Raw genomic sequence first — 18,364 nt, 5'->3', positions numbered from 1 at the left:
AGATCAACTGAAATTGACTTGTGATCTCAGCACTGAAGGTATATATCAAATAAACAGAATCAGACATACAAATCCTGTATTTGCAGGTATACAATAGTATATGAAACGTAGCATTGCAGGTATAGATCAAATAAATACATGGAAACAGCATTGCAGGTAATAATCAACTGAATAAGACATACAAACACTGTATTTGCAGGTATACATAAATAATGTATGGAAATATATGGATATGGATCTACAGAATAACGCAAAAACCCAGCTTTGCAGGTATAGATCAATTGGAATTCACAGAAAAACACGTCATTAAAAGGTATATTTAAAACCCCCTTAAATTACAGGCATAGATCACAGGTTGCACACCTCAAAGCCAGCCCTGGCGTCCACACTGCCCACACAGCAATCACACTCTTATCATGCCAGGTCAGCCAGTACATGCTGGTACAGGGTGGCTGTAAGGTATGTGTAGACCCCATACTGCTGGCAGCATCAATACACAAGGGGGGCAGCTAGCTAGGTTTCAGCATGTACTGGCTGACTTGGCATGATAGGAGTGTGATTGCTAACAGCAATCAAAGTCCCATCATGCCTAGGTTCCAGCACTTACACATCCAACCAGTAAATGCTGGAACCTAGGGATGATGGGACTGTGATTGCTATTAGCAATCACATTCCTATCATGCCAAGTCAGCCAATACACAAGGGGGGCAGCTAGCTAGGTTTCAGCATGTACTGGTTGACTTGGCATGATAGGAGTGTGATTGCTAACAACAATCACAGTCCCATCATGCCTAGGTTCCAGCACTTACACAGCCATGCTATCACACACACTCATTCATTCATATACTCATTCATTCACAGATTAATTCCCTCAATCACGCATACTCATTCAAACACCCTCCCCACCCCCTTACCTGCACTGCAGCTCCTCGATGCCGCTTACAGACTTCAGCAGAGGGCGCGGCCTCCCTCTGCGTTCTCTGGTACTGCACAGAGGAAGCAGGACTGGAGCAGAGTCATGTGATGTGACGTGAACTCTGCTAGGTTCCGCTTCCTCTATGCAGTACAGAAGACCCTCCCACAGGTAAGTAGCAGGGCTCGAGGTGCGGCCCGCGTAAGATTGGTTGCCCTGGCTGCCGATCTTACGCGGACCGCACCCTCTCTCTCCTCCGCATCAAAGAAAAAAAAAAAAAGACGGGATTTAAAGTCGCATTGCGACTTTATTCCAAATTCGACAGGGGGGCAACAGGGGGGCAAGGATTAACCTAGGGGGGGCAATTGCCCCCCCTTGCGACGCCACTGCTGATAGGTTGTTGGCTTCGATTATTGTCTGTTTGGAACAGTACCTTTAAAGGGGACTACTTAATCCTGATTCATACAGGCTTTTGTAGGGATCTGTGATTTTATTGAATTTCTTCCCAAAGACTTCTTTTTAATGCTCCAACAGGAAATGTGCATTTAGGTTTCCTTAGGAGTTGCAGTATATGCTGGCTGATTTCAGATAGCACACAATATTTATCAGTATCACAAATAAAATGCTTACAAATAAAATGTACAAAAAGATTCTTGTATAATAGAATGGGGAGGTGGGAGTGGGAGATTTGGGAAAATTGCATCCATGGAATCAGCTTCAGGGATGCCTGTGCCAATTCTTACAGAATAACACTTTGGTCACTTTCCCCATAGCATAGGGGAATACATCCTTACTGTTCTTTGGTTATTTTTATTTATTTGGTTTTATTGGTTAGTTATTCTTAATGCATAAATCATGTGTTTGTTTTATCATTTCCCTTTGATGTGTAGATAAAAAGGCCTTTGTTTCCCCCTTCACAAATAGTTTTTTTCCCATTATCCACCTTAACTTTGTTTTAGTATGTTCTTGGTAAGATGGAAAATATCATAAGGGGCTGCAGTAGTACTGATTCCCATCACACATTGCAGTTACAAACCTCAAAGAGATACCTCTCAGCAACAATAATGTTCAGTGGCCACCATTAGGCATACTGAGCTCAATTAGCTATAGTCTGTGTGGTTAATTGTAGTGCTTAGGCTTACTTTAGCCAGAACAAAAGGTAGACAGCACATTAAACCTTTTTGTGGGATATACAGGGATATCAGTTGCCACATTTCATTTATATATATCACTTAATGTAATTTTTGGTTACATGTTTGTTTTTTGACAATGTGATATTAATCATCAAAATATACTAATATATGTCCTAATAAACAGAAATTTGAGAGTACTTGGGTCTTTCTAAGACATAACCATTAGCAATTATGGGTTACTGGAAGGGTTTAAAACATGTTAACCTAAATTATTTTCCTTCTTTATATATTAAACAAGAACCAGAATCAGCACTTAATCCATGAATACGTCAGAACAGCTTAATGAATGGTATCATATGTTAGAAACTTTTTGAAACTTTTATTTTTTAATTTCATTTTAATATAGGCTATTTCGTGGAAAAAAAAATTGGAGAGCAACGATGCAAATACTAACCACCATGATTTAGTGATAAATAACAGAAAGTGATACAATGACTAGCTTTAAAACTTACTACAGCGTGGAATATTACAAAATTCCCACCGCTTGCTGGGGTTTGTAGTCAAGCACCAAGGCCGGGGTTCTCCATCTGGATTACGACAATAATTCTTGATAAGATTCTTTTCTGGCATGCTGAACAAAAAACAAGTGCATTAGTCATAAATGCCGTAAACAACAGCTAGGGAACTACCTTTGTCATTGTGTAATAAGTTGTGTATTTGTAAATGTAATGTAACATTGACTCTGATCTCGGATACCTTTTATTGGGCCAATATGGAAAAAACATCAGAACCTTAGATCTGGAAGTGAGATCTCTGAGGTATCAAAACCTTATTAAATTTACACTGTGGTCTTTGTTGGCCAGTTATCAACAAAAGCAGTTATCAACTTTGTCTATAGACTCTATATTTTCTCTTGGGTTGATATGGCTATGTTCATTTTCTTACTTCATTATCTGAAAAAGATCATTGGGTTTCAGAATATTCATCAATAGACAAGTTATTATAAATATGCTTTCACAAATGTTGCCTTAATACCCTGCTTCACTACCATGGTATTAGCAAAACATGTTCACAACCATGTTTGGTTCTACACCAAAAAGGCATTGAAGGAATGAAGCAGCATCCTGAGCCTCATCTTCTAACTTTCCTAACTGGCTCTAAAGGTCACTATTATTTTATACATTTAGTTAATACATATTGGCACGGTTTGTTAAATGCCTTTTGTGCAGTAGTGTAATATTGTCTATTTAACCAATAAGCAATATGTAAAGCAGTGCCATGTTTAGCTTACTTTGAAGGAGTATAACCATGAGTATGAGGGGTTTGCTGGTCCCAGTGTTGACAGTCAATACCAGATTCAGTCTTTGATATCGTGCCTCTGTAGTTTTCTCCACTGCAATGGATGCACTCCTCTGGAAAGTTAATGATTTCAAAATAAACATATCATTCTAATACTTAGTTACAAGATATTCAATATTGGAAGAATGCTTTCTTAAATATATTGTTTTTCCCATAGCAAAAACCAACAGTAGGCATGTTTTTTGATACACTACTATCAAAATATATTTTTAAAATACCATATTGGCCCGAATATAGGCCGCACTTTTCCCCCCTCACTTTAGGTCTTTAAACTGTAGCAGCAGGGTTAGGATCCAAATCCCCTGCAGAGCTGCAGGGGACCTGGATCCTTCTCTCCGGCAGCCATGGACGTCTGCGCGATGACCTTCGCTGCCGGAACTTCCTCCTATGGTGATCCACCATAGAAGTGCCGGCAGCGGAGGTTGCCTACACGTATCGCGCAGAGGTTCACCAGCTGCGGTGATGCACGTAGACAACCTCCGCTGCCAGCACTTCAGCTTCAGCTATAGGCCGCACCCAAATATTTTTTTCTTTAAAATAGCACCAAACTTTAAGGGTGCGGCCTATATTTGGGTGCGGCCTATATTCAAGCAAATATGATAAATTATAACTTAACTTAATCTTTTTTGGTTATAATTTATTTTAAATATCTGATGGCATTAACTGTCCCAGAGGTGTGAGGTTGTTTTTGTCCATGTAGGTGACATACAGGTGACATATGGGGGGTGGGGCACATGTGATATAATTTCCTAAAGACAGATATGCAATTTTAATTTGACTCTCTTTGTTGTATGGGAATCTAATGTACAGTCTACAACTGAATTGCAGAGGGGAGCTAGTTATATAGGTATTCTGTCCTTGCCTATCCCTGACCTCGGCTTCATGTACTGACGCCAGCCTTGTGTTCCTGTCTGCCATATTTCCCTGGTGGTCACAATCAAGTTCCTGCACTGCTGGTCTTCTAGCTGTGACACTTCCCTCCTTAACAGACGTCTTCGCACAGCACAGTATTAGCTCTTTGTACTTTGCGTCCCAGCACTCCATGTTTTAAAGGCATGCAGTCTATGGAGGCAGTGCCGGCACAGCATAGTGTAAATGGACCGGTAGGGGAAAACGGACATCTCCCCTGTAACTGGCCTTTTGAGCAGCAGCACACCGGGGGCTATGTTCCCAAGAGGGTGATCTGGCCCCGGTTTTTCAGCAGGGCCACTACCACCTTAGGCCCAGGCCAACTCACCCTAGGCCAACTCACCCTAGGCCAGAATATGCTGCTTGCATGTACAGTTAAACTTGCTTTAACATATGTGATACAAATGTAACAGGGCACTGAAAGATGTACAGCTAAACACTACCTGAACCTTCACTGACCTTCACATTGAGGAATGCTGCAATATTCAAATCTAACTTTGGGATCCGTAGTATAACACCATGGTCCATTAGCATCATCATCTGGATTACGACAATAATTGGCCTCTAGACCAGCATTTGGGAACTTTGCAGGTGTGATGCTAAAAATGAAAATTATAAAAAAATGATGCAACATAGTTTACAACAAATGCTAACAATCTACTTTCAAAGTAACTTTTTAAACGACAGGTTACTGGTGGAACAGTTCAATAGTAGACCCCACTATAGAAGAATGCACTCTGCTAGTACTTTAATAGGATATTTTAAACAGAAAAAAAAGTACTTACCTGACACAGAATATGCAGCCCTGCAGTTGCAGAAGCTTATATCCCCCATGGTCTGACTATTATTGCCACTGATTGGTTGCCTGAAGCAGCCAATTAACAGCAGGAAATCCGCCCATTAAAATCAGTGGGAGCACTTTCCACACATACGTTCGGAGGTCGGAACACAGATAAAAGGGAGGAATAATCATGCAGAAAAATATATTTGCTCATGTAACTTTTATATTAGGTGGGGGAAGGATTATACAAATGTATTGTTTCATTTCATCTATAAGTACATTAATTTATTTATGCTATAAAACTGTACAATGTAGTATTGAGGAAAAGACTGTTTTCATAAACTGGTGGTCATTGGAATTGATATGTCTTTATTTCCATTTATTATATTTTTTAGATTTGTTAACCATTTTTAAAATGTTATTTGAGGTTCCTACTTTGGTATATGTGGTTCAGCAGAGTTCCAATCCTGGCATGTCTTTCCTGAATGAGTTGTGGATTCTGTCCCCCTGTAATCCTTACCAGTTCCTCGTTTACAATCTTCAAGATAGACTGCATAAAAAGTAAAGAAATCTCTTCATTTAATATATAGAAATGTTGTCCTCTAATACATCCAAGTAATGGAGGCCTACCACTACTCATCCCATGGGGAACATCAAGCCAAGTGTCTCTCTAATACAATGACACAAACATAATTTGTCAGGCTTTAGGCTAAATGTGCACTATCCAGCCCTACCCCACAAACATTCACCAAAAGGGATTTCATAGAAAGCACATAAAAGGTGCATATGAAGAATTTAGTCAGTGTCTAAATCTTTTCTATAGTTTTATAAACTCTGGTGGCATTGTGTGGAGAAGACCTTAGCCAGTGTTGCCAAATCCTTCAAATCAGAGCAGCCCAGGAGGCAATTACCCCTTTTGTTAGACCCGTTCCCCCCCACCCCAAAAAAACATCAGTGTCCATATTGGTAATAGAAGTACAATAACATATTTATCAAACTGTTTCTGAAAACCACAAACATTTAAACACAAATATAAACACTGCTAGAGCCCAGTTGGGCTAAAAATGTTTAGTGTGCATTCACAACTCTCTGTGTCACTTTATGAACAAGTGGTACCAAATGCCAGTTGTTCAATAAGATATTTTTAAATGTACTTTGTTACAAACATTTTTAGCAAAAGTCAAAGCTTTAGTCAATAAGACCTTTGCACAGAAGCTAAACATTTCACCATGGGTTACCCTATCAAATGTGCAAAAACAGGAGAGTACAGGCATGCTGATGTCTACATTGTCCCTGGTTTACTTAGCGCATGCTGCTAAAAACTTAAATTTTAACTTATTATAAAAGTATACACTCGTATAATATGCATGCTTAATTTAATATTAAGATTAATTTACACACATAGTAGTAGCTCTTTTTATTTAGTAAATAAATATATGCTAGTCAAATGGGATTCATTAGTCCAAGAAACCAGACATTTTTTTTGTATGTGTACCATATTAGCAGTTCTTTGGGAGAAGCAGAAGTGGTCACTTCCATTAACATTAAAGTAAGTTTGCAGCCCCCTTTTTGGAAGCAGATATTAAGAAATATTACTACAGAAAATGAATACATACTTCTTTTCTCATAGAATGTTACATCATTTCTTCTTAATATGGTGGAAGACTTGCGATTATCGGGTAAAGTGGCACAAAGTTGACTTTTTTTACTTATTAGAAATGACCTGGGAAAATATAAGTATATTTAAACCACTGCAGTAGAATTGCAAAACACACATGTATACAAATTAAGTAAATGTACAAATAGAATGTTAATTATCCATTAAAAAATACACTATTTTAAATTGTAGAAAAATGTACTTCAGAATGTACTTGGTGATAAAGTGTTGGTTCCAGACAGACTTGGCTGGATTTTTTGTTTGGACTTGAACAGAACACTAGGATGTGACGTATGATGACAGAAAATGCAAATGAAAAGACGTATGGCTCATATTACAATAGTAAAGTGTAATGATATTGTGAAAAGGTAACAAAACCAGCATAATAACAGTAGCAGATGCATCATATTTGGTATATTGGGTTCATCATAGAATCCTGCGCACACAATGCTGTGGGGGTACTGGGAAGAGATATGTGCCTGACTCTAACTAGATCTTCTCAAAAGTAGATACATTGGAGGGATGGGATCCTGTACTATAATAAATAAAATTAACGTAGGGATATTATTTCATTTTTTCCAAGGGATTTTTATTTCCAGTTTGGACCTAGGTATATGATATATGACATACTGTATGATAGCACTACAGTTTAAAAATTAACACTATTTAGTCTTGCTAATCATCCATGAAAATGATAAGAAATAAGACATTACTAAAAAAATTCTGATGGATAAAGATAATTTTTGATCATTTGAAATTATTTTCTGTTTAATCAGAACCTACCTGCAAGTGAATCTAATTTCACTTTCACATTTTTCAGCGCATTCTATCTCACTTCCGGTTGAATAAAAATATCTTTCCCGCCCACGCATCCAAGCACCTTCAGTTTTCACATAATCTTCTAATAAGTCTCCTGTAACTAAAGCAATAAAAAAATAAATATTATTATAATATACTGGTGGCTCACAATTTTAAATACGCCAACAAATGAAGATAACAATGCCAAAAAAGGTGTAAGAGTTTGTAATACTTTGTAAGACTTTCCGTGATATTTTAATGCAGTCTCTGTGCCTTCAGTGTATACTTGACACTTGACTTAAAATGTATGTGAAACAATTAGTTTAGGTTCCCTCTGCAATGCAAAATAAAATGTTAACTAATTAAGTATGGGCCATGACTAAACCAACACCTGATGCATTCCGTCCAAAAATTGGACCAAAAGCGCCAGGGGTTGTATTTGAATGTTTGAAGCTATAGCATTTCTGTTGTACTGAAGATGGAGCAATATGATTTAATAAAGATTATTTTTTCTTGCATCTGGATTCTGTCTCCAGTTTTCATTTGCCTATGGACTCATGTTCAGGTTCTGACAACCTTTGTAGATATATTCTGATAGCTTGTTGTCATATAAGCTGGTTTGGTTTTATTTTTGCATGTGTGTCTCCATGATTGCAGAAGAATACTGGCTACAATGTTGTGTGTATGGGCATATGATGTGTGGGAGTCTTGTTTAATTTCTGTTTATGACTTATCTATCCATTGGTATCTACTTAAAGGGATACTTCAGCCTTCATATGTTCTTCAATGCATATGATAGACAAGTGTCAACTTTAAATTGCCATTTTCTTCCCATGTAAATGCAGATTCCAAAATAGACATCTTGCCTCTTAACCTGCCTAAGTTCCTAAGTTTGCAGGAAATGTTTTTTGGCTGAACACATATCCTGTTTGCCACTGCCCATGCATGGTATACTTGCCACCAGTCAACACTTTCCTACAACTATGCATTGACTTCTTGATATTGGCAGATTGGAAACCCAGGGTGAGAAGAAATATATTACATCGACAGTGGCACGCTACTGACAAATGGATCTGCATAGGTTGGAGGCTTGGGCTGGGATGTGGCAGATGAGGTTCAACACAGATAAATGTAAGGTTATGCACATGGGGAAGAAAAATCCAGGCTGGGAATATGTATTAAATGGGAAAACACTGGGGACGACTGACATGGAAAAGGACTTAGGAGTTTTAGTTAACAGTAAATTTACCTGTAGCGACCAGTGTCAGGCAGCTGCTGCTAAGGCAAATAAAATCATGGGGTGCATCAAAAGGGGCATAGATGCCCACGACAAGGAAATAATTCTACCCCTGTACAAGTCACTAGTCAGACCACACATGGAATACTGTGTACAGTACTGGGCACCAGTGTACAAGAAAGATATAGTGGAGCTGGAGAGGGTTCAAAGACGGGCAACCAGAGTAATAAGGGGAATGGGAGGACTACAGTACCCAGAAAGATTATCAGAATTGGGGTTATTTAGTTTGGAAAAAAGACGGCTTAGGGGGGACTTAATAACTATGTATAAATATATAAGGGGACAGTACAGAGATCACTCCCAGGACCTATTTATACCCAGGACTGTATCTATAACAAGGGGACATCCTCTACGGCTGGAGGAAAGAAGGTTTCTACACCAGCACAGACGGGGGTTCTTTACAGTAAGAGCGGTGAGATTATGGAACTCTCTGCCAGAGGAAGTGGTGATGGTAAACTCAATAAAAGAGTTCAAAAGGAGCCTGGACGTGTTTCTTGAAAGCAATAATATTACAAGTTATGGATATTAGATTAATAGGGACAGAACGTTGATCCAGGGATTTATTCTGATTGCCATATTTGGAGTCGGGAAGGAATTTTCCCCCTGGTATGGGGCAATTGGCATCTGCTTCATAAGGGTTTTTTGCCTTCCTCTGGATCAACACAGTAGGGACACAATATGTATATAGGTTGAACTTGATGGACTTTGGTCTTTTTTCAACCTTATGAACTATGTTACTATGTTACTATGTTACTATGACAGGGCCGGCCCTACAATGGAGCCGACTGGGGCAATTGCCCCAGGCGGCACTTCAGAAGGGGCGGCACTTTGCCCCAAGCGGGTTTTTTTTTGAAGCGGAGGAGAGAGAGAGAGGCACCGAGTGGTTTTCGCTTACCCGCTCGGCGCCCCTCTCTCTCTCCTCTGCGGCGAGTTTCCCTGTTCGGTCTCGGTGCCGGCTTGTAATGCAGAGCGCCGGAAGTGACGTGAATTTCCGGCGCTCAGCATTACAAGCCGGCACCGTGGCAGCACAGGGAGACTCGCCGCAGGACTGTTTAAGGGTAAGTACCGGTGGGGGGGTAGATAATGCCGCCGCCCCCCCCCCGGCGTCGGGCGGCATTTTAAACTTCGCCCCAGGCGGCGTTAAGTCTTCGGCCGGCCCTGTACATCGATATAATATAATGCCGCTCAATTATTCCTACTACAACAGTGGCACGCTACTGACAGAATGGGTGGACTTGAAACACAAATTACTCCCCTCCAAGCCTCTCAAAACCCAACCTACCCTAGCATTCTCTACTCTATTTCGACAAGTCGGTATATAAAAGTGGGGCCCTTTTGATTTTCTCAGATACATGCAACTAAAATGTTTTGTAGCCCCTCCACAATCTACTAAACTCACAAATACTACATTATCCTCATTTGAGTATTGTTGCTTTGATAAAGTCTAAATATCTGTTCTTTATTCCCAGGCCTCAAAAATACATTTTCTTATGGGGGAAAAAAGTAATGTTGATGATTAAAAACAAAATAAGGGATATGATCATGATGGCCTGGTTGTCTGCATATTGCATGACTACCAGAGATCTTTTTATAAAGTCTGGGACTCATGGCTTTATGAGCCTACATTGAACTCATGATCCATAGTATTTTGCAATTAACACTGGTGTCTATCTGATTGGTTATCATATATAATTGCTTTGTTCCTTTGGAACTTTCATTTTATTTCACTGTTCCTATACTTACATTTTTCACTTTCTTCCCCTAGGAGCATTACATTCTTCCATATAAAATGTTTAGAATTCATAATCTTGTGATTTTTATATTTTGTCTCTTTAATTGTAACAGGACACTGTCCTATTGATACATGGTTATTGCTGTTTTATTTTCTCAGCTTTGATCAGGTTACTGATGTTTTTATATATAAGTTACTGTGTATGTATATATAGATCAATACATGATAACCTGTATGTCATTTCATTAGGACAATAAGTGCCTTCCCAATTAGTCCCATGCTTCCAGGTTTGAATCTTTTAGCCACTTCGAAGTGGAATAATGATAACCAAACTAATTTGTGTCTATTTACCTAAGATCATTTGGTCTTTTGTCCATAAAAACTGTGTTTTCCAAAAAATAAATACTAGTCATTATTGATCTAATTCCTTGTTGTATCTGGTGGTTTGTTTAATTTGAAATCTGAAAAGCATAGTGGCTACCCAAGTGTAAGGAAGGCAGCAATGATGGCCAAGGAAGAACAGATAGACTATTGGTTCCATACTAGTTAACTAACCATGATGAAGCTATTAACGCTAAACAAGTTATTATTATTATTATTTATTGTTTTATATAGCGCCATCAAATTCCGCTGTACAATGTTATTGATGGATTATGGCAGTGTGTCCTTCTATAAGAATTACATATTATTGGCATACCTGGGAATCCAACTCACTTTAACACATATACAATAAGATAAGAGAATGGGGGAAAATGAGAGGTGTTCGGGCAGGTAGCAACATGAAAGTTGACTTATATTTCATACTTATATCTCCATTATTGTATCGTTTCTATTACAACTCCCCCTCCTTTATCTAAAGAAGCACTGGAGAAATATCAGGAAATATTAGGCAACCATAAATCAAACATACATAGATAAGGGAGGATGGTTGTCTACAACCGTTATTTATTAACATGTTGCTGCATAAGTGAAGGCCACAGATTTTGCAAGCAGGTAGCCATCAACCTCTTCCAGATTTTGTCCATGCGTGGACAAAAGCTTGAGTGCTGGGGAAGGGGCAAATGTATATAAGGGAATTCTGCAGAATCCTCAATGCCTTTGCAAAGTAGATACCATACAAATTAGAAGACACCATGCAACAAACATATACCTTAAAGTGCATATGGTGGCTGGAGTGTGTAACTACACATTATCTTGGACCATCTATGCCACAGCTGGGGAAACTTGCTGGGATAGTCCTATAATAATGTTTTTTACTTTTACAAAATCCATTTCAATCTTTTGAAGTTTTGTTTTTTACAGTACAATTTACATTGTATTAAATAGCCAACAATACATAAAGGTCGGATAGTATGCTAAATTTGTACTGTATACCTTTGCAAGGGATTAAAACACAGATAATCTAGAAATGTTAGGAATCTATGCATTGATATTGTGCATACTGTGTTGTAAAATTACTCCAATTGTATACTGGAGCAGATATACTGTATATTACTGCTATTATGTACACTTGGATTTAATGAGACTACCTACAAATTAAGTGGTGGATGAACAGATATGTTTGATTACAGCCAGGATTTATGTTTTTTTCTGAATCAGTTCATTAAATCTTAAAAAAGGCAAACAGAACAAAAGACGAAAATCTCGAGAAAACAAAGAAAATAAACAGCATACATATCAAGCATACACATATTTCATTAGACATATAATAAATGCAGGATAATCATTAGCGTTACATTTCTCTGGAATGAATAAATATAAAGCAAAATAGAGAAGCATAGAGAAATATGTAATGTGTCAAATTGTTTTGAGCACTTGCAAAGTAAAAATATAAAAATACCTGTGTATATCAGACAAAGAAGAAAGAGCACAATTTTGCTGCTGCCCATCTTAGAAGAATTTTGAAGATGAGCTAAAACTTGTAACTTAAATGCACTTCTGGAGATGGTCAGGAAGAGTCAGTTAAACAAGTAGATCATTGTTTCTGATTGGTCAGTAATAGAATTGCCAGTTGCAGTTAATTATTATACAGGTGACCTGTGGAACCTTATATTTTACATTGTTCAAACATAGCCTTGAATTGGAGATGTTGCAAGCTCCTATTTACGGTTTATCTTTGTGAGGATGGTTTCTGAATCTCTATTCAACTGCAAAAATGCTTAAATGCAAAACTCTGATTTAAAGATATACATGTATACAAGTAGTAAGAGTAGCTCTCAATCTAGGACTGGTTTGCCCAACGTTGCAAGAAAAGATGCAGGAGCAGTATGTTACTATCCGGTTTGATTTCATTATTCACTCTAATGTAATATTCTAAGATTGTGCTTAATACTTAAAACAGACACACAACTGTCAATATACTAAGTACTAAAACTCTTGGCATATTGTAAAAATGGAGCGCCACAGTGCTTCATATGGGGAGTAAGGTGCACCAAGGCCAATTCACTAGCTGAAAGGTTGCTTTGGTCACAAAATTTATGCCAGCTTGTATAATTACCATTGAACTATCAAACTTTATCACGGGCTCCAGAATCAGATTGTACTACCTTACCGAGGCCTTGTAGATTGCTATGTGTTAAGCAGCATTTGTTGCTGAAAGACCAATTCCCTGTTTAACCTTCTACATATGCTAACAATTAGACTCTTGAAATATTAACCCATTAATAAAGATTAAACCCTTGGTAAAGATTTTGTGCAGTTAATTGATAAATGGCTCTTATACAGGTTCTCTGATTTGGCATTATATACTACCAGTACCCTGACTTGAGCATACAAGCAGGAATATCAACCATAACATACTGATAGCAAAAATAATGAGCATACCTGGGAACTTTTGGCCTCCGGCTACCCGGAGAATTCCCTTGCGGGACGCGGCCAGCCTGCCCACTGACATGGTGGGTGGTTCCACTGATGTTAGTGGGTGGTCTGCTGGAAACACCCCTAATTCAAGGGTTAATGGACGGGGAGCGGGGCGTGTCAAGACCCCACAACCCGGAGGTTTCGGGTCTTGAACGGGTGCTTCACCCGGAAATTTCTCAGGTATGATAATGAGTCTTAGTTCTCATTATTATGGTAATCTGCCCTCTCACGCTGAGATCCTGAGATTGGGGAAAAAACTCAGACTCAGGGTCAAACCCTGAGAATTCTGAGGTATGAATGTAAATTCCCAGGATCCACTTTCCTAAATATTATCCATCTAAGTATACCTTAAATGGTATTATATATCAATTCATTTAGGATTTACAGAAAAAGTGTAGGTTTGGAACTCTTTTTAGTAACTTAAACCTTTACACAAAGCAGTTCACTTTAAGTTCTTCAATTTACTTAAGGTATTGAAGCTGAAATGTAGCCATAGGTGATAAAATAGAAAACCTAATTTTGGCTATAAAGTAGGAGATTGGTATTAAGGGGACGAGTTTGTGGGCAGGTAGGTACTAAACAGAACTAATATATCTTCAAATATTAATAATAATTAGCTTGCCATAACAATTAGGAGGATGTGAATTATCTTCTCGTAAACCTTTGTGTTGGCCACATGTTGACAATCATTTGTTTGAAGTACAGAGAGAGCTTATTGGTTAGGTGGATCAGTTATCAAAGTTTAAATCAGGGTTGAGGAGATGTTTGGATCAATGTGTTAGTACAGAGGTTAAAATGTAATCAGAGTAGAATGTTTGCTTCAATTGGAAAATAAAATAAACATGTTTTAAAGTTTACTACAATGAGAACATGTGTTTGTTATGCAAACTGTTTGAAGTAAACTTTAACATGTAGGCTTTTGCACGATAAAATTCAAAGCAAAAATGTAATTGTCCTTTTGAAATTGCTGAATCTTACAATGCTAACACGTCTGGCCATAATAGAAAAAAAAATGGGTGTTAGGTCTGACCAGAATATGGAGGACAGAGTTTGATGATCTCTAAACACTGACAAACACAAAAGTGAAGGATTTATTATTTTATGTGCACATTTTCCTTGATGTTGTAGGCTCATTTGTTATATAATGAAAAGTCTTGCATGCCTTTTTTTATGCAGAACGACATTTGAGGGGGTTCCCAATTGGGGAAGTCCCTGACACCTTCTGGACTCACCTCTCATTCTAGAAATGTAAAAAATAGGTTCCCCCAGAGTAAGACAGTCAAAGAGGTGCAGTAGCAGCAGAAGTAGTAGCGCACTGGGCCTGGGCAGGCAGGCAGACCCTGGCAGATGATAGGCAGCCTTGTGGAGCAGGACTAAAATTCCACCATATTATATATATGTTTTTAAAAAGGTTCCCCCAGAGTAAGGATGGTCAAAGCAGTAGTAGAGCACTGGGCCTGGGCAGGCAGGCACTGGCAAATGGAGCAGGACTAAAATTCCCCAAAATGATAAATTATACATATAAATATTGTTACCGATATTTATTGTCATTCATATTTATCTATCAATGTTTGCTGCAGTCCCTCTAATACACTACAGTAGTCACTACAGCAGACATCACCCCTACAACAGTACATTTTCTGCACTAAAATAAACTTTTAATACCTTGTAATATGGTAGGTGAGCAATGAGTATCAATCTCAGCCTCTGCTAAGTTAACTTAAACTTGTTATCACAAGTTAAAATGGCATCTGCACACTTTTATCTAATGCTTGTCCCATCCCCTTGTAAACTGTTGGGCTGTTGGGCCCATCAATCACAGCCATAAAAAACAATGAGACCACCCCCTGTTTTTTTGACTACTTGATCTATTGGTTACTGATATGTACCCTCCCACACACAGTACCTCATCGAGGATCACTAAAATGGCTTGTAAAGGCACCAAAATGGTATTTCATTGCAATTCATTTCACCAATAAAGCTTACATTTTAGGGAAAATTTGAGTAATGTACACTTTAACACTTTAACCCCTTGATGACAATTGACGGTTTGAGCACATCATGCACTAACATCCAGTTTGTGACAATTGACGTGCCAGGACTGTCATGGCTTTAAACAGGTGCAGAAAGCGATTCACTTTTTGCACCCAGTGTTACTGTGATGTCTTGATGTTGAGATCGGCATCAGGGGCCCTATGTCTGGCCCCTCCAAGGGGCGTCAACGTCCGCCATACACTGTATGACAGTGGACACGCGTTTTAAAAGAGTTTAGGAGGCGATCATTGATGGTGTCGATAGCGAGGCATTCAGAGACACCAAACACCCACCCCAGGATGCGCTGTGATTGCTCCTGCAAGATTTTGCCACTCTCAAGATAGCGGCGCGTCCTGTAAACAAAATAAGTTGAAAAAGTTTCCGAGAGGGTCCCTCCAGACCCTCCTGAGAGCTCTGGCTCCCCTTATAGGTTAAATACAGGTACTGCATTCAACCATGCAAGTTAATGGAGCCCAACTTTCTAACCACAATGTGATTAGTAAAATAAATTAAAATAATAATAATAAAAATTGTTACGTTTTTTTTTTTTCAATTTAAAAATAATTTCCCACTGATGTAAAAAGAAAAAAAGGCCAAAGAAGAAAGCACTTTATCTTAAAACAATTCTCACATGGAAATAGTTCAAATATTGGCATGTTAAATGCCCATGGGGCGTCTACTCTTAAAAAATTGATGATTTAATGGTTAATTGAATTGGCCGGGTTCTACAATGTTCTAATTAACACAGGGGGAACGATGACCACATGTCTAATTTAATTTATTTCCAAATGTGGCCTTTTAGCCTCCAAACAACCTGACCCCATGCATGTGGGTTATCACTGTACTCAGGAGATGTTGCTGAACACATATTGGGGTGTTGTTTGACAGTGACATATACCAGGACCTGTTATTTCATATATGAAGTAAAATGTGTGTGTGAAAAAATGACTACCACAAAGTTTGACAAAGACTGGTGGTAGAATTAGTGCATAGAAAGAGTTAAAATTTGAAATACCCTGAGGTGTCTAGTCTTCAAAAATATATGGTTTGATGGGGTTAATTGCATTGCCCAGCTTCAAAGATACCTAAAATAGCACATGGGGGAAGAATTACCAGATAAAAAAAAAATGTTTTTAAAATAGTAAAATGCTTCTGTCACAACCCCGGGTCCTGGCAAGAACGTACACGTCGGCCATCGGTGGCTTTTATGAGAGTCTCCGATGCAGGCGGTCAGGTGTCCGACCGGTGACATTGAAGTCTGAAGGCTCAGTCTACTGGCTCTCAGCTCGCCTGTGGTCCTCGCATTGGGAAGGATGGGGGCACGGCAAGGACGGCCGTCTGGAGCTGTGACGTGGGTTAGGGGGCGGGATTAGAGCTGGCGCCGGATTTAAAAATGCGGAAATGTTCAGCCCTGATACCCTTTTGTGGTCCTTTCTGCGTTTGTATGCTGTAGCTCTGCTTCTCGGATATTTTGGACCCTTTGCTTGCCTGACCTCTCTCTGGATTCTGATTTGGTACTTCTGTTTGATCTGATCGGTTACCAATTTGGCTTGTATGACTACCTGCTTCATGTACTGACCCGGCTATCCTGACTATTCTATCTGTGTTAAACCCTGCATTGCTGGGACTCATTCGGATCTTGTCCTGCGCTGGTGAAGGACCTTGCTGTTTCAAATCTGCTCCTAAATACATCCACTTCCACCTGGCCTCCTTGCTGTTGGGATCATCTATGCCCTGGTTTACCTTTGCCAAAGGCTTCTCCTTTGGTAGGGGTATTCTGGGTGCAAGAACTTCCGCGGAGAGTGCCTGGGTGTGGGCGGTCATGACAGCTACTTAATTGCCCAATAACGTGCACAAAAAAGCAAAAGAAAACCTAAAAACATTGGGTATTTCTAAACTCAGGACAAATAGTAGAATCTATTTATCAGGTTTTTTTATTAGCTTTTATAGACTTTCAAGTAAAAGTCTTTTTTTCTCATATTTTATACTTTTTTTTTAATAATAAATAATATGATACATCCAGGACTGGCCTTGGGGTGTGCAGCAGGGCCACCATGTGGCCGTCCCATCACCAAGGCCAGGGCCGCGCCAAGGGGGCAGGGAGAGGAGGAGAGAAAGGGGGCGCCGAGTGGTCGCACATTTTAGCAACTGCTCGGCCCCCTTTGTCTCCTCTGCTCCCTACCGCTGCCCTGACTGCGGTGGTGGGAGCTCGAGGCCTTGGTCGTGGCGCTTCATGATGAGCGCCGGAATATGAAGTCATATTCCAATGCTCAGCTGTGAAGCTGTCAGCGAGACTGTCAGGGTGCGCAGCGAAGTGACTCACCTGAGTACCCGCCGATAGCGGGTACTAGCTCCTATGCCGCAGCAACCTCCATCCTCCGTGAACCAGCTCTGAAGACTGTGTTTAGGCACGCATGCACGCGCGCCCCCACCTTCCTTTTCTGGATTCCTGAATGGAGCAGGCAGGGAACGCGCGTCAACAGCACCACGCACAGGGGTGGGGTGACCCCTGGTGGTGGATTTAAAAACTGACACTGAGCTTCACTCAGTGCTCAGTTATTGTGCTTGACGGAGCTATTTAGTTAATGCTGCAGTTTTGTATTTGATTCCAGTTACTGACCTCTGTCTCGGTTTTCGCTGTTCCTGACCTCTCCTATCCCGACCTATTGGCTTGCTTTACGGACTACGCTGCTCTCTCCCTCCCTGACCTTCGGATCCGGTTATTTGACTTTGTCTTTTTCTGCCAACCTTCCCCTATCCTAGGAAGGTAGCCTGCATACTGGGTTCCTCACCTTCTATCCTACAACCTGACAGAGACTGAGGCCTTGCACTCCCACCGCAGGGTAAGTGAACTAATAGATAGATACAGTTCAGTCAGAGCATCTTTGGTCA

At 39.6% G+C, this 18,364-nt stretch overlaps 1 protein-coding gene across 1 annotated transcript in view; it reads right to left on the bottom strand.

Annotated features, from left to right (window-relative positions):
- LOC149282103 (plasminogen-like) overlaps nucleotides 1-12,468 on the bottom strand; it is a 49,386-nt gene extending 36,918 nt beyond the window's left edge. The window contains exons 1-7 of the mRNA XM_089498630.1: nucleotides 12,420-12,468; nucleotides 7,536-7,671; nucleotides 6,712-6,818; nucleotides 5,531-5,645; nucleotides 4,774-4,913; nucleotides 3,338-3,458; nucleotides 2,559-2,677 (exon numbers count right to left, since the gene is read on the bottom strand). Coding sequence (XP_089354756.1) covers nucleotides 2,559-2,677; nucleotides 3,338-3,458; nucleotides 4,774-4,913; nucleotides 5,531-5,645; nucleotides 6,712-6,818; nucleotides 7,536-7,671; nucleotides 12,420-12,468 — 787 coding nt within the window. The remainder of the gene's footprint in view (nucleotides 1-2,558; nucleotides 2,678-3,337; nucleotides 3,459-4,773; nucleotides 4,914-5,530; nucleotides 5,646-6,711; nucleotides 6,819-7,535; nucleotides 7,672-12,419) is intronic.
- Between the last annotated feature and the right edge of the window lie 5,896 nt (nucleotides 12,469-18,364).

Source organism: Sceloporus occidentalis, unplaced genomic scaffold (assembly GCF_023333645.1).
Source record: "Sceloporus occidentalis isolate IW3139 unplaced genomic scaffold, rSceOcc1.0.p SCAF_123, whole genome shotgun sequence".
Classification (NCBI taxonomy): domain Eukaryota; kingdom Metazoa; phylum Chordata; class Lepidosauria; order Squamata; family Phrynosomatidae; genus Sceloporus; species Sceloporus occidentalis.
Note: the sequence above shows the minus strand (reverse complement) of the source record. Positions and strands in the feature narration are given on the sequence as shown.